Below are 23,103 nucleotides of genomic sequence, written 5' to 3'. Positions count from 1 at the left end.
ATTTCAGTTTGGCTGCGTGGGACTGCCGACAGCAAGCCTAGCTCTGCGCTGGGCTGTGCGCGCTGCTCAGGAGAGGTTCCCTCCGAACGCCCTACATCCCTCTTCCTCGTCACAAGCTGAGGTGCTGGTAGCAGTTTGGATTCAGAAACACTCAGCCAGGCCGGACAGCACGCTCTACAGCCTACGGAGGCCACCGACAGAACGGCACTCTTTCAGCTTGGTACCTCGTGAGAAGCAAAAAATAAAATAAAAGCCACGACAACAATTTCTAATTCTTCTTACTAGGATATTTGCACAGAGCTAGAAGTATCAGTGTTGCATTCTGTGGTATTGCTGCTAATGTAGATGTACAAGAAGGTTGAAATCCTGTTTGGAAAGCTGTGGAGATTAGTGAATTTTGTGCATTCCAGCAAGGTAACAACCCTGACCCATACGAACTAATTCTCACTTAACAGTTTCACAGATGTCGATAACTGGAAAGCAGCCAAGGTGAATAGCATTTCATGAAAAAAAAGAATGTGAAAAAACAAAGCACTAACAGGATAAGCAATCTTTTTTTAAAAAAAATTAAAGCACCTATATTCTAGGTATATCATTTTAATACACTTAGTAAATTTTTACAAAAATCTAGTGACCCAGTACATAAACTGTAGTTACAGTTCCAGCTCCTGAACTTCTCCAAATGTAGCATTAAGGTGTTAATCTCTTTGCCTGTTTTGAGAATTGTTGATTTTCTTTCACGAACAAGTGGATGGATATGACAAACGCTGTAATGTTCCAGTCCAGAAAAATCAGAACTAGCTGTTGCTGAGCGTCTCCAAATACAGGAGTAGGAGGGATCAGTCTTTCTGACTCCAAGTCACATAACCAAAGTGTTCCCGGAGCCCATAAAGATAAACCTTGGGGACCTGAGGGAAGGGGCGACTCCAGGAGCAGTTCAATGGCAGACCGCGGAAATGCTTTGCAGTGTGCTCTCCTACTCCAGCAGCAGGTTGGGTCTGCTGAACCTATTGGGCCAGCAGCAAGTGGTGGCTCACATCAACCTACAGCTAGAGATCATAATGACTTAGATCCCTCCTACGCCCAGGCAGCTTTGCCACCAGGCATGTGGCACTGCTACAGTAAAACAGGTTTACTCAAACTGTTCGTAACTTATATGCAGCTGCAGAAACTGTTCACACCTAAGCTAGACAATGACGTGATTCACCCCCTCAAGACAACTCACACTTGATAATGTCTATTGAACTCAGCCTTGACTAGATCATAAAATCATTTGGCTCTGCTTATGTGGACTGCTGAACATAACTCACACAAAAACTTAGAATATGAGTCTAGCTTCTCTTGGTACTTTCTGCACTAGACCTGGTATGTTTTAGTGGCCTTTTCAGTTCTATTAATGCATTCCAACAACATGTTGCTCCTGATAATCTGGTTTGAGAGGTCTGCTTCATATAGAAAGCAGAACACAAGAGCAGGCCTTTAAAAATTAAATTTGGTTGACTTAAGCTTTAAATACTAAGCCTGAAGAGAGTCAGTCAATATGCAACAGACTTAACAGCATCCTGCTTTTTTGTCCTTTTATATAGCCTGACATACCTCCAGGCTAGCTCGAGCTCTGTTTGATGCCTCAGAATAAATATATTGGGCTATAAAACCTTCCGAAGAAACCGGTGCCAACTATCAAGTGCTTAAGACATAAGGATAGCAAATATTTTTAATTGACAACATTGTACAGATTTTTCTCTATTTGTTCTATGCCATTTAGATAAAGAATATATTTTATATATTTGACAGTAGGTATCTTTTTGGCAGCATAATATATGCTGGAGCATCAAATGAAGTGAGAACTATGGAGTCTGAGTAGTAGACATTAAAGAGAAGAAAAATAAGCTTATTCAAAAAGCAAATACACAGTATATGTCAAGTGATCACACACTCTCTAAGCTATTGAGAATGTGGCTTTCTCCGATATGATTGTGTAACTTTTTTAATTTCTGGGAATTCTTAAGTTGTGATATCCCAAACAACATGACTGCTGGGTATGGTATACTATTATTGTTTAAACAGTTATTTTTCAGAATAAATTCTTTAAGCACAAAAACCCTTAAGTATTTCATATTACTTCATTCAGTTTTCGGCAGTTTCTCTGAAATAGATAGTTGCCAGGAAAAGTATTTCCTAAAATATTTCAATTGAAGCATCTCTTACCATTTTTCCTCAGAAATAATTTCACAATTACATCTTTTTGATTTGGCATGCCACCATTAATGAGCTATCTTAATTCTTTCAGCATCCCAGTTAGCCCAATATTAAAAAATTTCATTATGGAATACATACAAAAGATTACTTACATCCTGACAGAATATTTCTGAATATGCTAGATTTATAGTTTATCAGAAAGTCTCAGCTTGTAGTAAATGCAATTAACAAAGAACGACAACTTGGCGGCAACATTTAATCAGAAGCTTTTGATTATTTTGAAATCCTTTAAAGGGTATGAATCTTCTCATCAGCAGAGTGCTTTTTAAAGGCCTTCTTCTTGCATCTCAGCAAGTTGAACAGAATATGCTTGGAAAATAAATAGAGCCAAATATAATTACTAACATCCCCATCACTTTATGAGCTATTATTTCACCAGAAAATGGGGGAAAATATATCTTTAATCCTGAACAAAAACTCTTCAAGGTTTATGTTCTCTATAAACCTTTCACTGAGAACTGAAAATATAAGTTAGTAATGCAATAAATGCCCTAACAAATATATCAGATTTTTCACTTAATGCTTTTTACAGGCTTAAACCAAACTGAGTGAAAAAAAATCACCTTTTACAGTCTGACTCTTAAAGGAAGAATGCCTTTCTGTTATGCTTTCTAAAAGAAGGCATGGTGAATTTATATCAACTTCACTGAATCTTGGGGCATGATAAAAGGAAGAAAATACGCCAGTGAAGTTAACATTCCATAGCATTCTTTCTTCACATATTTATTTCCTCACTGGCTGGATATGAGCCAAAGAAAAGAAAAGAAAGAAAAAGAAAAAAAAGAAAAGAAAAAGAAAATAAAGAAAAGAAAAAGAAAAAAAAGAAATAGAAAAAGAAGAGAAATAGAAATAGAAAAAGAGGGAATAACCCCCTTCCCCCCATCTCACCCCAAAAAGTCCAGGAATAGCTGAAATAAACCTCTGGCTTACAACATAGCCAAAGCTCTGTGCTTTGCCTCTCCCCACCCCCAGCAACCTGGATTGTTTCTCTCAAAAAAAATACGAGCAGAAATACTCCAAACAAAAAACAACCAAACTCTGGATTTCAGATTTGGCAGTGGGTGCAGCTGCTAGGGCAGTAAACAAAGTTCCCCCCTATTTTCCCTTATTAAATGACTACAGAAAGAAAAATCCAGCTGTCTTTTTGGACCTACTGCCTTTTGAAAACTGAAAAAACAGAGCTAAATTCTAGTGAAGAAACATTAGCACTGCCTTATAAATCTCTATCTTCTTGTCTGATATTTTATCGTCTCGCATTTGAAAAGTCTTAATTCATGATAATGTAAATAAGAACTGGTCTGTTTGCTCAGTGCTTCAACAGGAATTTGCTGCAAGGTTGCAGAACGCAGAGAGTGCCCCAAGAAGGGCGACCTCGCTTTAGTCAGTGAAGCCAAAGATCATTTATCACTGTTAACCTACAAATCTGTCTTGCCGAGGCCTCACATCCATCAACCATTTGGAACAGCTACTTGTTCTGTCCTCCCACAGCTCCCTAAAACAGCAGTTTGGTCTGATCTTTTCTATTATTGTATACCTCTCCTCTAATAAAATCTATTTTTATGGCTATGGAAGGAGCAGGAGTACTTTGTATTTATTTATACAGCTCATTAAAGGTAGATAGAGAATTTGAGGCAAAGAGAATGCTCCTAGCCTGGAAAGCTCATGGAGATAGACCCCAGGCATATACATGTATTTAACTGTATGCATATGAGCGGTCTGGCTGAATCCAGTGAGACTAAGTACTCACATAAAACAAGTTGGCATACTGGTCTTTTCTGAAACATACTTTAAGTTAAAACATGACAGGGACATGAAGAACTAACAAACACCGAGAGGTGGAGACTGAGATTATATAATGAGAGCATATCATCAATATATTTAAAGTATGTAGTCAAAAACACATTATTATATGCATATATTTAGACAGACCTATCTCACATAACTAGCTGCAGCTCCTTGACCCTCAGCAACTTGGCTCTGGTGATTTTAGAAGAGATTAGGGGGATGAGAAACCACTAACTCACACTGCAGAAATCATCATACTGCAGAAAGTGAGAAACAGAGCTAAGATCTACAAAAGGAACATTACACTACCTTATAAATCTCTACCTTCCTGTCCGATATTTATTCCTTCTCCAGATTCATTCTCCTGGTTAACACACAACTCTTCTTTGCATTAATGGAGGTATTTTCTGAAGGGAACATCAGTAATCCTCCAGTCCTTCAGGAAGAAGGTCTTGGCAGACTGAAAAATCCACAAATTACTGCTGTTTGTACTAAGAGATGAGTACATTTGTGCCAATCTGTTAAAAGAAGCCTAAATTTAATTTTGATCTTGTACAGGGAAAGGTAGACTTGCTCAAGAAGGGTTTCTTAGATACAGAGACCATTATGGAAAGAGAAGACTGATGGCTCCTCAGTATGCAGTTTGGCGTCAACCTAACATGATTTTGCACTGAATTTTAAAAAAGAGCAAGTATTACATATCCACATGTATCTCTGTACTGAAGTGTCTTTTAAAAAAGTTGCTGAGATTTAACATGACAGCTCGTGCTCCTTTTATTATAAACAGGCTGGACATGAATGACCAGATCACAAATTCCTTATATTTCAGCTATCAATTACTAAAATATGTGGATTGTAAGTGCTTGCATTTGCATCCTGTATGTGTGTGAGGATCCAGTGCTATCTGACACTCAAAAATTGGCTTGGGTTGGGGGAAGGACTCAATATTGAACTATTTTGCAAATCTTAACCTGCCAATCTAGCATGAAAGAGATACAGCTAGGCAGGGAGTCAGTGCTATTTAGACATAAATCAGCATGTGTGATTTAAGAACTAAATCAAAATTGTTATCTATAATAGTGACCATTAAAGGTCAGACTTCCCAAAGAGCCAGCTATCACTGGAAGCAGACTGCCAGAAAAGTTCAAGCCACTTCTAATGACCCCAAATAAGCTGGTGGATTTTCAAAACATTTAGCACATGTGGAATTGTGAAATCTGTGGAGCTGTGCTGCAAGTTGGGCTGGGTGTCATCCCACAGAATCAGGACAAGCATATGAAAATGGGGGTCCTGCTTTAGGGCCCTACCTGGTTAGCGAGCTGTGTAAGTGGACAAGTTTCAGGCATTCAAGGCACTTCCTAGTCCCAGCAGCTTGCAAACTAAGAAGCAGCCCAGGGAAAAGAAGCAATGCCGCCGATCGGTAAATGCCCGGTTTGGGCACAAGCCAGTCTGATTCACAGGAAAGGACACAGCAGTTGTGAGACTGTCTGATTCAGGGAACAAATTTAGGGAGGCCAGGCATGAGAGAACACATGGGACAAGGCATAAATATGACCAAGGGCTCACTGATAGGAGATGAGGGAAGCAAATACAGAGCTTGAGGAAGGAAGTCAGCAAGAGGCATAATTACGGAGAGCTTTGGGAAGGGTAAGAAGGAGCTCAAATATATTAGGGTGAAACAGCCTGTGCTGAGAGTTAAACAATCCTTGAAGAGACAAGCAGAATTTACTGGCTGCTTTTTATATGATCTGAAGAAGGGCATTGGTCAGGAGAAGCCACAAGAAGTATATTGTTATAATTATGGAAAAATGGGATGTCAGGATCTGAGTGACAGGGTTGGCAGGAGAGAGCGAAAGAAAGCATCTTGGAAAAGCTGAGGAGGAAAAAGCTGTAAAATGTATATATAGTCTGGATGCCTGGGATAAGGAAAGGGAAGATATAAAACACTCCTAAGGCTTTAGGCCTACATGACAAAGGATGCTAGCATTGCATTGACTGGAATATGGGAAACCTCACCGGGAAAAAGCTCAGCTGTGCAAGGGGTAGAAATTACTAAGGATCTTTTGGTAAAGCCTCTATGGCTTAACTAAGCAGGGCAGGGAGTGAGCCTGAAGATCCACTGATCTGCTGATTGCCCACACTGGTCCTTGGATTATTTTGACCTCCAAAACCATTCCTGGACACAGTTCAGGCTACCAAACGTTCCAGGAACCATTCCCAAAAGGCAGCATGTACCAGCTTCCTACCACCTTGCAGTCTCCCAACAGGCACTGCGCTCCAAACACCTCTACATGGCTTCTGTCATACACCAGGGCATGCAATACCTTACCTTCCCAATCTTAGGTTTGAAAATACAGTTGCTATGGTTTATGGCACAAGCCTTACATTATTCCGGAAACTTTGAATTGAAAAAGTAATACTGAACACCTCAAAAAGAATGATTGCATCTGTAGCTACAGGGTGATCACGTAAAACCTACAGGAGATGCATGCCCAGGTATTACCTAGGACAGATGTGGCCATGTGGCCTCAGGGCTAGGGGACAGTCCCTCACTCTGCTCTGGTTAGCAGTACAGACATAGCTATACATGACAGAAAAACGGTATTCACAAAACACTATTTGTCAACATCTCAGCAAAGATTCATGTCCTCATAGCTTCAGATTAAAGCTTGACTCAAAAGCACTTCAAGGATCAAATAAATAAAAGGAATATAATATTTGATTTTACAAAAGTCATAATGCTTATGGAAGTCCAGTAATATTCTGGGGAATTACTTATTTTTTGTATCAGGCTGGCAATATTAGTCTGAAGGACACTAATGATACACTAGCATTAAGCTGTAAACATGGTTTGCTATACAATCCAACCAAAGAAGGCAGTTCAAATACAGCGGTCCATTCTTAACTCATAATGGTGTCAGAGAGAAAAGCATAAATTTTGTCTATTTTATTTAAGATTTCTTTGGCTTTTGTAAGTTTGGGTCAAAAAAACCCAGCAAAATTTAAAAACTACTCAGGATTCTCCCAAAAAAGCAAACAAGGCATTTACGAGAATGTGACCGAAGTAGAAATTTTATTTTCTTCCATTTAAATTCTTTGCAGTAAGATTCACAAGTCCAACATGAAAAATTAGAGCTTTTCTTCATTTATATCTTCATCATCCTACTGCAGCAGTGATGATCATAAAACAAACACAGCTGGCATCCTTACTACTTTATTCACTGAAGGATTTAGCTGGACAAACATCACAAAGATAGCGGCTGATTTCATTGAATTTATGATCAAATATGCTCCAGCATAAGATCAACTCTGTAAGATCAATTATTATGAGATGTGAATAATTTAACAGAAAGTTGTTTATTTGTAAATCAAATCTTATGGATATAAATTTGGCTGAGATAGCAGACTGAGTATACAACTATTATATATTGCATTATTTAAAAGGATGAAGTTTTTTTATATTTACCGATAAATACTGTCATTTACATTTTGGTATCCAGTGAGCTGCTAATTCAGACAAAAGGATTTTACAATTTTATTTAAACTTCAATTAAATTCATCCTAATCAAAGAACAACTGTTTTAGTAACATCTTTAAAAGCAACAATACACACAAAACCCATCATCACCATCATTTTATGTTTGTTTGGTTTTTTTTCCCACAGATCTTTGGAGTCTGTTGTTCAGACTAATACCAGGAGAGTTATAATAATTTTAACGCAGAATGTGTGCCTCAGGATATGGGATTGACTCAGTGCCTAAAAGAAAAAGGTCAATACCCCTTGGAATCACTTGCCTCTTTGCCCTCCAGCAATGACAGGTGCACCAGCGCTACGCCAAGGCTCTTTATTCACAGTATATTGCTGAAGATACATAATCTAACCCCTCTCCATTTTAATACATCAACAGGGATGATTACCTCATATCTTCCCATTTTGACAAGCAGGTCAAACAGATACTGAACATACATACATGAGGATCTGCCTGCAGTCAGCATCTTTCTTAATTTCTCAAACAATACCATCAAACACTTTATAATAAGTTACTAGAAGACACTACTAAATTTAATTATGAAAACCGTTTGGCTTGCAAATAGCTTCATGTTTTGAAACAAATCCCTGTTTTGCATTCATCTCCTACAATGCCATGTGTTTCAGTATCATTAATACAGAAGAGCACAATGAAAAAGCAAGAATTCTTGTTTCTCTGCCCTATGTAGAAGAACAGAAGTCAGAAATCTGAAAGCAGATACAGCATGTGCCGTAGCTAGAAATGAAGGCCCGGAAACAATGTATTTTAAGATGTATTTTAAGATCATCTTGTCAAAATTGCAATGGTTTGGGGGTATTGTCACAAGAGTTTCTGGACTGCATAGGTTAAATGTGCTTTTGAAAAGGGCAATTTAACAGAGATGATAGTGACAACTGACTAACTGTGATACCATCCCACTGCACAAAAGCTGGTGATAGAAAGTTGAAAAATCCACCTGAAATCAGCACAGAAGTTAGTAACAAACATTTTTCTAATGTGAAGATACTTTTTGATATTTATAGCACCCCAGAATCCCTAACTACTGATTTTAAGTCTTTGGCTGGCAGCAGAGCCAGACTGCACAGGTTTTGAGATCGGCTTTAAAGCATTTGAAGGGGTGACTAAACTTAGCAACATTATTGATATTACTACGATCATTGGCTGCCTGCAACATCTCCCCAAATGATAACCACTTCTTAGGCCATAAGATGAGAATCAAAGAAACTGGTGAGCTAAAGAAAAATTATACATGACACATGACAATGAGCAGAGGAAAATACAAATGTGAAGCCACTGAAGCCAATGGCAGTTGCTTAGTACTGAGCAGTTCTGAATGCCAGCCCAATCCTTAAGGTATCTTTTTGGCATTCATTTTGGAAAAATCTTGGCTTTAATGGCCAAACACAAATTATGAGATACCCAGCAGTAAGGCCTCCTTCACTTACATCATTCCCTTCAGCCAAAGCATGCCTCCATTTACTCAGAAAAATGTTTTTAGAACACATGTGAAAGACTGAGTTTTGTCAACAATGTCATTATCTGGAAAAGAGAGGTTTCAGCACAGAGGCCAAATGTACAGAATTCTAGCAATAGAGTAGAATTAAGAATGTGAGAATATAATAATGCTTGCTGTCTCTGGTCACAAATTATTAGGCTTCAAAGCAAGAAATGAACACGCACGCTATGGCAACACATGAATAACAGACTACCAGAAACATAATTTTGAGAAATTAATGTAGAAATGCATAAGCAAAACAGCAAACTGGAAACATCTGAAAAGAGTTGACCGGTAAGTATTCAAAAACGTTAATGAAGAACATATACTGGAAAAATCATACCTGGAAAGACCAAATAAACATGTCTGTCTGATATATGTCTCAATATTTTTAAGGAATTCTTAAGGAATTAGTAAGCATAGCAAAGAAACACAAAATGCCTTTGAAAAGTCATTTTATGAAATCTACACAAGAACAGTTGGTTCTCTTTCCTCATTTCTCTCTAAAAGTCTTTTACTGTAGATAAGGTATTGTAATATTAGCTGATTTTGCACTGTGTTCGGAAGTACTTGACTAGACTTTTAAAAGAAAAAAAAACTTGTGCTCATTCTGTCAGTACGTTCACACTACCATTCTTGTTTTTCAAATAAGAAAGAGAACAATCTTGGCAAATATTTTGCTGAACATTGCCAATAGAGAGGCACAATATAGAAGCAAAATACAGAAAACATAGAAGCAAAATTAGTTTTAGAATGGCTTTGCAAATGTTTTTGTAAATTCTAAGACATAAAATTGCAAGCAAAAGAACAGATGACTAATGAACAAGACATCAGATGAATAGATTATTTTAAGAAATTGATTTAATCATTGGTGGAACAAAGTGACAATAGAGAATATCTGACATGGAGTCTCTCAAAATGTTACTCTGTAGACCAAGTCAGAAGAGCTGGGATACGATACACTATCACATAGATTGAAACCTGGCTAACAGACCATAAGCAGAGTAATGATAAGTGGCAATGTACTGAGCTGGAAGGGAAGTGTCCAGCTGTGTGCCAGAGGGATTAGTGTTAGTCACAGTTTTATTTAACATCTTTATTAATGAACTGGACTAAAGGATACACTGCATGCTGATTCAGTTCTCAAATGAAACTAAATCTTGAAAACTCCAGTGAAGGCAAAAAAAAAATAGTACAAAGGGACTTACAGATGTGAGATATGTAGGCGGAAAATGTACACACAGGATAGAGAACAATAAACAAACATTGCCAGGGAAAAATAACTCAAAATGCAGATTGTGATTTGGGGCTGAGTTTTCACAATCATTACGATGGCAACATTACTAACGCAACAACATAGAGTTAGTACTCAGAGAGGACAAGCATTTTTCTGTTACTGTTGTTTTCTAAATATAGTGGTCCAGTTTAAGAGATTTATTAATATTTTTCGGTTGGCCAAGAAGATCTAACACAATATCTAAAGTTTATAAACATCACAAAAAAGGGAGAATTAAGCATAAAGCGAAAATAAATAGAGATTGAATGTTAGGATAAACATTCTATCAGTGAGGTCCGTTAGGCAGAGGAATAATCTCCCCCTCAACTTATAAAACATAAAACACGTGAGTAATTTACAATTAGAATGAAAGCACTTAAGCATAAGGAATTACTCAACTTTGGCAAAAGAAAAAATTGAGAAACTCCAAAGCTCTTTTTAAATCATTGGTTTCAATCAGCATAATATAAATCATTACTATAATGCTGAGAAAACATATAGTGCATTTCAACTGTAGCACTAAAGACCCCTACCCCGGCCTGAGAACTTAACAGGTCGACTTTCCTTCGCAGCTGAGCCCCTCTGTAATGCCAGAATCATATAAAATGGTATTAAGTGGGTGTAACACAAAAAAGCACCTAAGTGTAAACAAGCAGCGTCCACCACCCTGAAAATTAACTTACTGAACAGCACTAAGTAGTGAAATAAACACCAAAGCAGCGTCGGAAAAATATCCGTAACAGAAATTCTGGCCCTCTGCTGACAGTCCCTAAAACCGAGAACGGCTGCGCCAACCGAAGCGCTCCTCCTAGCGCCGCAGCGCTTCGGCTGCGGGCTCGCGCCAGCCAGCGCGCGGAGCAGCCTCGAGCTCCTGCGCGCCACGCGCCACCCGAGCGGCACCAAATGCTGCAGACTGTCCCCCCCCCCCCGCCCTTAACATACAGTACTGTAATAAATCTACTAGTCGATAAATGATTTTTTGTTTCTGTTGCACATGAGCGTTGGTTTTGTCATGATGTGCTTCTTAAAGTTACTTAGGCAAAAAATGCATGACCGTTCAAGGGGGTGTTTATGGGAAACAAATGAAATAAAACAGGAAATGAGAAAGCAAGGTTTTTTTTTTAACTGTACAGCAGTATCACATACAGCCAGGAGTCCCTCAGGAGAGAGAAACACATTTACAAGCCTCTAAATCAAAAATATCTTTATCAAGTCTTTTCACGGGGGGCTGGTTCCCCTTTCTCGCCGCACAGCTCTCCACGGTTCCTGACTGCCGGCGAGGCGCCGGCCCCAGGACGACTGCAGGCCCTCCGCAGGCCGCGCGCGCTCCTACGCGCCTCGCGCGCCCTCGGCCGAAACACGCGCCACCCTTTGCACGGGTACAATTTCAAATCGTCACTGCCTACTCCGATCCATCCGGGGATGCTGAAAGAAAGAGGTTCTTGGTAGAAGAAGAAATCCCCAGCAGTGAGACTACCCTTGCGAGTGAAGCGTTATAATTATAAAATAAGTTGTTCCGTGCTGGGGAATTACAAAATGGTAGTTCTGTTTATGCAGAGTAAAATTTGTTTCAATCAACAAATTTTGTTTTCTTTTCAGTCTGACTTCTCACAGTGCTACCCATTATGATAGAAGGATCTGAAAAAGTTTTTTATATCCTACTAAATACACACTGGGATAATCAGTTCGCATTTGTCATTCTTCCGTAAGGCTTTATTATTGTGGGGAAGGAACGGAGAGACTTTGCATTGCATTCTGAAGGCAGAGCCACCCTCGTTATTTACTATACGGACAGAATTGAGCAGAAAAGTTCAAAAACACTCGTAAAAATTTATTTCACTATGATCTATATAGGAAAATCGGACTACTGCCTCTTACTTTTTTTCTGACTAGTATTCTACAATCACCACGTCCAAAACGTTTGCTCACACAGTGTAGGAGAAGCTTCAAACTACATAGAAGCAAATGTCAATGCAAGTTGCTTCCTGACATTTTGCAGAAAATGTATAAACCACATCTTACCTTGTGAATATTCTCTTTATGATCTGTCTGGATTTTGTCAACCAGTGAAGAAATTGAGTAATTCACTGCTTTAGCTAGTTACATTTATTCCCCTCAAACACTTCCCAAAAGTAGCCTCAAATATTGACCCATTCTATTTTAAGAATTTTAGCTATAATGAGTCTGCCGGATTTCACAGACACTGCTGTCATTGAAATGGCCTTCCACTCTCTCAAGTGTATGATTTAATATATATTATATTCTATACTTTCAGCTGATTTTCTGTTAGACTGGTAATTAAAGAACCACTAGCTTGGACACATCATTGTTCTACTGTCTGGCTCTGTCTTTAAAATTCTTCATGGAAGCTGGGGTCAGTTAGGCACAATTATTTTTTCCCCAATCTACCATCTGTAATTTTTTCTTGTTTTTGGCCTCTGTTCCTTCTGCCTTAAGTCTGCTGGTTTTGTGGAATTTATAAGACTGTTATCCTTCCTTCCAGTAACCTATCCTTACATAAATTGAATTATAATCACGCATATTTTGAGGTAAGCCTCTTTGAAGAGTCTTCTAAACCTATATTCTCACTCTTCCATGTCAGGGCCTCAAAATGTGAATACAAACAAGATAAGGGGCTGGACTATGCCTCGTTCTGAAAGATGGAACAGTGAAGGGAGAAAGCTTCGTTGTGTTTAGAAAATCAAAGGTGTTATCTCCTGATTTGGGAGCACCAAGTTCAATTTCTTGCTCTGTCATACACTTTCTGTGGCAGCTTCCATGTGACAAATCACTTAATGCCTTTGTACCTCAATTTCCCATCTATAAAATGTGATAACAGGACTTCACCTCAGAGAAGCACTACAAAGATAAATACATTCGGCACTGGAATACTATTAGGAATAGGGGCTGTAGGAACTGTTCAATGGAAGTGCTAGTGCATCTCTCCAAGTCTGTAAGGCCGGGAGGTAAGCAAAAGAGGAATGACAGAGTGCCATGGTCCTGATCCTGTTTGGCACCAAAAGCACTGGGCAGAAATCTCTACTGCATCTTGGGAGTGCAGAAATTAATGTAGCTGCATCAATTATAAGTCAACATTTAGATAATCTTCTCTCTCAAATTAAAATATTTTTTAAAGATACAGTTACATACTTTAAAACATCCTGGCGTATGCTTTAGAATATACATATAAAAATACATACTTAATGCTGTATAGAGACTGCATCAGAGATTTTCTAAAACATTTTCCTGTGTTGCAAAGACTGATGTCCATCCCTAATTTAATAGCAGGAAATGATACCATTGAAATTAGTAAGTATACCCATCAAATTCAAAGTTAAGCAACTTTGTAAAGCATTTTTGTGCATACAAAAGCCAGAAGTCTTCAGCAAGTTGGATCAGGATTTTGATAAGGAATTTCTAAGATTAGAGATTGCTGCTTTTCAAAACATTAATAAAGAAAATTTTTAGAACGAATCAGTCTGCCTATGAAGGATTTTTTATGATAAATTTTATAGTTGAATTTTAAAACCTTGAGAACACAATATCTATAATAGAAACATTTATACATTCTTAACTACAGCTGCGCAAGCAACAGAACTCTACTACAGAGAACAGATAGAGACTTAAACTAGAAAAACAGAAAAGCTTTTACATTTTGAATGTAAATGATACACAATTTTGGGGTGCTCAAAATTCCTTATTGTAGTAGAACTGCATATATGATTGCATTCTGTGCATTGTCATTACTTTCAGTCTCTCAGTCTCTTCATTGATGCTGAAAAATTGCAAATCCTTTATCCACGGAGCATTGAAAATGTATAAATATTTTTTGAAGAGGTTTCTTAGAAATGAAGAGGCTCTGGTCTTATTTGAATCAGCCTGTGATGTGATCATAACCTGTGCCAATTACGAAGTCTCAGAGATAGAGGGCTTGTTTTAAGCAAACTGATTTTTGTTCTATTATTGTATTTTAAGAAAACAGAAATTTAACACACAATTCCTTTAAAAATACAAGAGAGTAACTTTCTAAATTAAAATTTGTTATTCCAGGTTACAGGACTAATTGCTGTTAAAGGTCCAAGCCTACAGAATGGATGGAATAGTGTGCCAGTATCTATGCACATTACTCACACATACATGTGCCCCCAAGCAAAAACATTCACATCAGTATTAGTTTCCTTGTCCCTCTTTCCCAATCCAAATCTAATTGCCTATGTTGTAATATAATTGCTTCTTCCAAGCGTTTGAATTTCATTAACTGCTTTCAAAGAAAAGATGAACTTGCACGTTCATTTGCTGTTAAAGGACAGGAAATAGGTAATTCTAGTAACTTACCTTTAAATGAAAGCTATGACTTCCATGGAATTACATTATTCCAAGAAGCAAGACTCTGAAATAGAGTCAAACTTCACAAGACGCCTACAACAAAAAAAAGAACTGGCAGCGCTGTATGAGGTATTCACAAAAGCTAACTGTAACCTAAGTGACGCTAATCTCCCTACTACTCCTTCTGTTATAAATACGATATAGTCTCTTCCAAGAGAGCCACCAAATTAGTTTCACAGTCTGAACTGGATGTGCCAGGAATGTTTCCACAAACTGTAAAAAGATTAGCTTAGGTAACTGAATTTAACCTTTGTGAATACACTGGCTTCACCTCTGCCAGCTTTAAGTGTCTTACTGCAGGAAAGTTACTCTTAGGAACAGAGGATCCCGGAGTAATGTGGAGCAAGCAGCAGCAGCATGTGAGACAGCCAGCACTGAGGGAGCAACAGGTTCTGACTCAAATGACAAACATTTGATGGTATCACATCTAATTTAACTATGTCCTGTTACATCAACGGAGATTTCTCCTTTCTCAATTAAGCACAATTTCAAATGGGACTGTTTTAAAAGAAAATTGGTTATGTGTTTCAGTCCAGAATTTGGGACTATATTTGGGTAGAAAGGAGCAGAAGGAGAAGGAATAAATAGTACTGAAAAATGAGTAAAAACCAAATCACATGTTGGGAAAACAACTGTGCTATGCTATGATTTGTGCAGCCGTACACACACTGCATTGCTAAGAAATGACGATTTTGGAGGAGAATTCTGACTTTAACTCTACCAGCAACTTTATTCCACTCTAACAAGGAAGTTAAATCGAATAATTACAGAATCACAGAATCAGCAAGGTTGGAAGGGACCTCTGGAGATTATCCAGTCCCACCCCTCAAAGATTTCCTGATGCAGGTTCCACTGGGGCTTGAACCCAGGACCTTCAGCACGTAAAACTGATACGATAACCACTACACTGTCCCTCTACCCTCCTTTCACCAAAACATTTTCTATCTTCAATTGCAGTGGTAAACTGGGAGGAGATGCTTCAGTCTCCTGTTGAGTTTGCCCTTATCTCCCTGGTAAACTACCAACAACACAGCCAATTGGCACCAACACTGAAGCTGGGAATGAGTATCAGAAAGCAGAGTAATGCTAGTACAGCAAAGGCTCAGCCCTGTTGCAAAGAATTTTAGTCGAAGAGGTTGGAGAAATATTCTAATAATTTTTGTGGAAACAGCTGTTATCTTGCTCATACAACCCAAAGTGTGTATGCTTTCTTCAAAATATAAAAGATGTTAACTGCTCAATGCAGTGCTGCTCAACTGTTCTGTCTACGTAAACTGTGCAGTGGGAAATCTTCTAGTAGACTTTACACAGATGGTTGGTTGGGTATTCCTGACTTAATAGGCAATCTTTCTGCATTTTGAGAACAATACCTTTGTATCAGGTCTGTCTGATGCAGATGAGACAATTTACAGAAACATTAAAAAGAAAAAACAAGGTGAATTCATATTGACATTTTCAACCAAGATAATTAAAATATATAACAATATGGTCATTAGCTCACAGCAGTGAGCAGATGGACCTTGCAACAGCGGATGATTATTTGGAAACAAATCTTAGAGCTGATCAGAAACAGATTATTTAAAAAGTCTCTTAGCTGTTAAAGCAGAACAGAGAAAACAAGATTCAAAGCAACAATACAACATCCTTCAATGAGTTCGGGAAACTTGACAATTGGCATACCCACGAAAATATTAGACTAGTCAGTTCCTCCCTGTTTACAGAAAATTGGCAAGTCAAAGAACATTCAAAATTTATAGAAACAGGAAAGAATAATACTTCAATAATTCCACATTTGTACTGTAGTTAAAAAGGATAAATCCATTTTAAGTTAACAATGATAAGTTTAGCTTGGCATGAATTATATCCTTAAAAAGTCAAAAGAGTAATAAAAAAAAGACTTACTTATTCCATGCTTGCCTAAGGTTTTTAGGGCTGTACTGTGTAAACCGTTCTGCAAAAAAAAAAAGAGAGACATTCAATTATTTATGCTAAAAACTGGAATTTATTCAAATAGGCTCATCTATTGTCAGTTTTCACCACTTCTTATAATTACTGCAGCTCAAGTTGGGAGACAGGGAAAGAAAAAAAGCGTAAGAACAATTGCTATATGAACACAAACAAAGCAAAAAAAAAAAAATTGTAAAAAAGAGACATCATGACATGAAACTCATTTACTTTGGCATCACTAGAAACAGAAATTAAGTTTTACAACTACTTTTCAAGTACTTTTGCCTGCTAGGAAAAAGAAGAAAGAAAGGACACCTGAAATCTAAAATTAACTCTATTTTTCTTCATCACAAATACAGTTCTCTGGTACCTCCCCATTACAATTCCACGTTTCTCAGAAAGTGTAAGAGGAAGTGTGGGTCTGCACAGGAACAACCAAAATGGTGTGGCCACATAAACTTTCATTTTCTAAAGAATGCATATAAATAATCAACAGAGGTAACAAGTACAATGACAGTCTATTTACTCAAACATTAAGTTCTTAAGTTCATATGTAAATATTTTCCCTCCCAGTATCAAGAAGATGCTTGCTCTTGAGTAGGAGGGGAAGATGCGATGAAACTGCTGCAGAAGTGAAGAGCCAGCACTCTGTTACTCCTTTGAGTACATGTCAGGAAGAAACAAATGCTGTTTGCCTGGAGAATATACAAGCATTTTCCCTGAAGCCTCATCACACTGAAATCCTGCCATGCCAACTTGCCCCAGCCAACTGCCCTCATGTGGTGGCATTAATTGCTCTGAAGAAATTCTATATTTAGAAAATATTGTATAAAATATCAAAAACATTTTCAATTTTGCTTTCCCTTCACCCCAACTTTGACATTTAATGAGTACTATACATTTACAATAATATTTTACATATATGCATCTTACTGTGCAAAACAACAATAAATGAAACTCTTCTTTTTGGTCAAATTCCTGTACTTGTATACTGGATTTATATCAATATAGTAAGTTCTGAAGATGCAACAATGTACATTATAAACTACGCAACATTCAAAAATGCAAGCATCAATATGGATAACTTTATTACATCTGTTTTTTTCTTTTTAAATTAAAAAATGTATAGAAAAATGTCAGCTCTCACCGACTTCATTATCAAAATTTTCGGTAACTACTAACCCTGTAAACTCTATCTGAGGGCCACTTCACATTTGGAAGTTTTGCTACTTTAACCATACTGACACAATCAAAGCAATGAAATCACTGCCTTCTAGACATATATCAATATCACAAGCATACAGGAAACTGGAAGCTACATCACTATAACTAATTTTAGCACTGATATAAATATCACTTTTGTAATGTTGTATCTAAATTTACTCAAACAATTTTCTCAGCAGAATCCCTAAACTACATAGTCACATGAGTAAAGCCTTTTAAAATATAGCTTGAACACAAGAAACAGAAATTAAGGCTTTTAGTTTTAGTTTTTGTATTACCAACAACGTTTCTGCACTTAGGAACTATTTGACTGTTGTAGATGACTGTTAAAATTGTACCTAGCCAACTTCCCCATTTTATTATTTACACTGCAAGATAAATTAGGAACTAAGAGTGAAATTAAGAGAAGAGACAACTTTCAGCCTCTAAACAGATTTGCTATTGTTGCACAGTGCTCAACAAACTAAAATTATTAGTTTAAATTATACGAACCATTTACATCTAAATTTCTGTCACTGATACATATCTTGTTCTTTGGACTGAGCTCTGGGAAAAAATAAATTATACGTCATTTGGTACAGTTGAAGGCTTTTATTAACAGAAAACATATTGCTCCATGTACTTCCATACTATATTGCTGTATGTATTAGTATATATAGCTATGTACTTTAGTAAATATATACTAATAATATATTGGTCCACATAGTTCCCAAAATAGAATATTTTTATTGCCAATTCTGTACACATTTCTTAAAACGCTGAAACCACTTTCAGCTATTACTCATTTAAAAATGCTACCAAATTACTTAGAATGAACTCGAGGAACATTCAGATTAAATATCACACTACTGATACTGTCCTCAATTTTGATAGGGTCAGTTATCCCAAGCACTTCGTAGCTTATGGAACTACAGAAAAGATAATAAATTTAAACCATTAACGTATTTCTTTCTCAGTCTCGGGTTAGTCTTGATACTACAATGAGTGAACAAAATAAGAATTAAAGAGGGTAACAAATAAATTGCTGTGCGCATTCTTACAGAGACTAACAAGTGAAGAGATTCCATTACAATTTGCTGTATGCACTTTACAACAGAATAAATTATCACATCTGAGGCATCCAGATTAAAACTACAGGACACACCAACTCCTTTTAATCGCATTGCATGTGATAGCTCTACCATGAATGTGACAATACACCACGGCAGACCTTTAATTCCAGTGGGCAAAGCAGTCAGGATCATTATTACGTGCAACCGTGGCTCAGTACCAGTAACACGGCACAGGAGCTGGTGCCTGTGAATAGATTTTAAGTACAAGAATTCACTACTGAATTACATATTCTTTAACAAGTAGCTGAAGCATCACATTGGCATTGGAAACATGACCCAAACATACAAGAAAGAGGAACATTACAATTCAAATTGTATTTGTTCAGCTACTGCTCTCAAGAGTCTGAGCTCCAGTAAGGTCAATATCAAACGTGCATTGGCCACAGCAGGATCTGAGCTCACCCTTGAATTTAAGTTTATAAATATGAATTAAAGATGTCTATACAAGCAGCTAAAAATATTGACCCATAAAAAAAAGAAGAAAATGAATATTTTCTATACCCTATTATTAAATAGTCTAACAATAAGACTGTTAATTCTTTCATGACAAAGGACTGTAAAATAATATGCAGTGAGACAGTGCTGTTAACAAGAAGGCTGAGATGCACATGGGAGTTCAGCTAATGAAGTACAGACTTGTATGTTAGTCTATTTTGGGGCAGAGAAGTGCTCGGTGGAAAGAGAACTGAACTGACTGAAGGCATTGCTGAAAAGCTAACCTGGATCTGTAGAAAGACAGATCTTGATTTCACCTGTCATTCTGCAATAGGTTTGGTCAGATGCTGAGCTGGTTCAAACTGGCACAGCTACACCAATCTCAGCAGATCTACATTAATCTACACCTGCTGAGAAGTATTGTACACAGCGTATTTTATTGACTGGGGAAAGCACAGGAAGAGTGAAACCCTCTGTCTACAGAGAGACAAATTCTAGCCCTGGATCCTTAATTTCAAGCTCCATTCATCTGCTGCATGACTACAGACTTCGCTTTTTTAAACCATTTATAACAACTCTATCCCCTCTACTCCAAAAAGATGAGAAGCTCCTCTCTTTAAAATCCATATAAGCAAAGGAACCACTTCTCAGTCAAAAATAGCTCTCACTTCTCTATGCAAATTTTTGGCCACACCTCCAGCCAGAAGCTTGCTAACATTCACAGACTGAAAACCAGACAGGACAGGTAGTTAAGCTCAGCCTCATGTATATCCTGGCTTTCAGTACTTCCCCAAACTGATTCTTATTCAGAGAATGGAAAAGAGAGTAACAAAAACAGCCAATCTTGATTTTAGAATTGCCAAAACTACAGAGATGCTACAAAAAATTCTCCACCATGATCCTTCTCCATATCCTCTCCCATTTTGTGGCCTAAATTGTAAAGGCACATTATAACATACTTACGAACACCAGTATAATAGTCACAACATAGGCAAATAAAGAGGTAACTTTTAGCTGTGAATCTCTTGATTGTGTCCAGTTAACACACGAACTGGAATTCAGTCTCACGATCACACCCCAAGGTTTCCTCTGAGTTACTTTTCCCAGCAAACTGCTCTCATCCACCCATATGGATGACCTCTGTTTCTTTATTATTAGATTAACTGAATACTATCAAATATAAAGCTATACATATGTGACTGTGAAAAACAGCTAAATAATGGCAGTTACTCTGTATAAGTGACATCTGCTATCATTAAGCATTCTCCAGATTTTTGAGCCATATTCAAATTTTACCAAGAATAGTAATGTTAAAACTGTTAAAACATTAAGTAGCATAGACAAGAATCAAATCCTTGTGAGAAACCACTAGAAAGACACAAACTGAAATCCATTTTGAAGTCTATGAATTAAGCATTTTAGTTACCTGTGCAAGTGTGATTTTACACCATTCTAAATTCACATTTTGATCAAAACAGTTTGCACAAACAGATACTAAGTAGTCTTAAGTTTTTTGCATCCATCCCCTTACGAGCCAAATTTGTAATTGCAAATATAAGATATAAAATTAGTTTTACAGTATTTTTGCATAAAACTTCATTAAAATTATTTAACCTTCCTTCAGTTTTCAGTTAACCAAGACTTGGATCAACCTTTCTGTCCCATAGATCAGTATCAAACTGATGGGCCCATAACTCCCTCTGTCCTACTTGCCCTTGGAAACCCCTGACAGCTTAGTTTTTGATGACACTGCTGTCCATCATCTCAAGCTGGTCCAAAACAGATTTCCACAGCCTTGCACTCCTGTGCTACTTGTTTTCATCCTCTCCCTGTCCCAGTCTGTGACTTGTGCTTTGGGAAAGAAAATCAGTTCATCTCACTGATCACAAAGAAATACATCATGGTTTTGGTTGCTCGGGTTGGGAGTGGGTGGTGTTGGGGCTTGTTTTCAGCCCAGTAGATTCTCTGATCTGACTCACTACAGAGCTGCCAAGGTGCCAGAGGGAGCAATGGACACGGACTGCACGGCCACGGGGTGCAGCCAGGGCTTCCACTGCCATCAACCCCGGCCATCTCTGCCAAGATGATGTTTCAAGAAAAACACTTATTTCTTTCTGATACTTACTTTAGAATCTGTGATCTTTCTATGCCATTTCCACATGACAGAACTCTTCCCCTCTCACACACAAATCCAATGACTTTTCATCTATAGAATATACAACATATTCTGGGATCACTTAGCTTTTAAGGATGAATTGGCAGGTTCTCCAATACAGCCATTTATATTACCAGATGAAATTAAATTTTATGATATTTCAAAACGTATCTTTTTGGTGTCTATTTTTCAGATGATATCACTGATGTGATCACAAAAATTTATAATATCAGTCAGTGGAGCTTGACTGCATGTGAGATTCTGAAAGTACTGCAGAATTAACATGCGTATTCCCATTAATTTTAGTTATGCTGACACACACAAAAAAGAAATCTTTGCCTGAAATCACTTTATGAACAGCAATAGCACAGGAGGTATGATACAGTCCAGACATATGGAAGGGAGCCTGAGCAGTCAAAACTTACTCACAACTGGAAGACAAACAGGCACATGCAAATGTTTTATATAGACACATACATCATCATCTGCTCATATAACCATATTCTAATATATGTAAAGCCACTGTCAAGAACACTCAGTACACCATTTTGTGGAGGTAGCTACTCACTTTCATCAACATTTAGATTAAAGAAACCTGAAAAACTGTATATTTATTAAGATTTCTCTAGCATATTTTGATTTTTTATAATTCAAATAGTCAGAATATACACTAGAGTTCAAATCTTTTCAGATATTAAACGTGTTTGTTTTGAATAAAAACAATGGAAGAAAGTCATAGCAAATTTATGCAAAATTTAACATAAAAAGGTTGATACTTTTAATCTATTTTATGCAAACACTTAAATATCTGAAAGTCTTTTGCGAACAAATTCAGAAAATAAAATTTGATCCTCTGAATTTTCATCCCAAATATACATTCATCAGCCACACTAGCAACTAGGTGTCAGTGTTAAAGAGGTAGGTTTTCACATGGGTGCTGAATTTCATTGGTTAAAGATGATTTTTCATTACATGAAACAAAAGGAGGAATAAAAGACTTCAATTTTTGTTTAAATATCATAGCACTTGCATGTATTTACAATTTGTTTCTTAAAACAGAAGGAGAAGCTAATCAAACTTTGATTAAGTGGTCTGTTCATAACTACATGCTATGTAAAGTAATCTCTGCATAAGACTGCATGAATAAAAGCAAATATGCATTCAGTACTAATATTCAGTCCTTAATGGACAGGAGCACCAATTGCTATCTTGCTGTAGCATGCTATTTACTATCAAGATTTTAAAAGAACACAGAAAAAAATGTAGGCTAATACACTGCATACCTTCAAAAGATGAGTCTAGGAGCCAAGATTCACTCTACTGGATACTAAAAATGATAACACAGAGACATCGGATGCAGCTGCACATATATTCTTCTGGCAGTAAGTGGGTTTAAGTTTTCATTTTAAATCTTCATTTGCTCCTGACCTTACAGAGCTTAATTCTCTCCAAGCCTCTTGTGTCACCAAGGTTTAGATGATTGTGCCCACCAACAGCAG

At 37.3% G+C, this 23,103-nt stretch overlaps 1 protein-coding gene across 5 annotated transcripts in view; it reads right to left on the bottom strand.

Annotated features, from left to right (window-relative positions):
- Positions 1-23,103, bottom strand: part of CDK14 (cyclin dependent kinase 14) — a 335,131-nt gene that overhangs the window by 77,968 nt on the left and 234,060 nt on the right. For all 5 annotated transcript variants that reach the window (XM_062569095.1, XM_062569097.1, XM_062569096.1 and 2 more), the window contains one exon: positions 16,634-16,682. In XM_062569095.1, the coding sequence (XP_062425079.1) occupies positions 16,634-16,682 (49 nt within the window). The remainder of the gene's footprint in view (positions 1-16,633; positions 16,683-23,103) is intronic.

This window comes from Rhea pennata, chromosome 2 (assembly GCF_028389875.1).
Source record: "Rhea pennata isolate bPtePen1 chromosome 2, bPtePen1.pri, whole genome shotgun sequence".
NCBI classification, from domain to species: Eukaryota; Metazoa; Chordata; class Aves; order Rheiformes; family Rheidae; genus Rhea; species Rhea pennata.
This window is presented reverse-complemented; position numbering and strand designations above follow the sequence as displayed.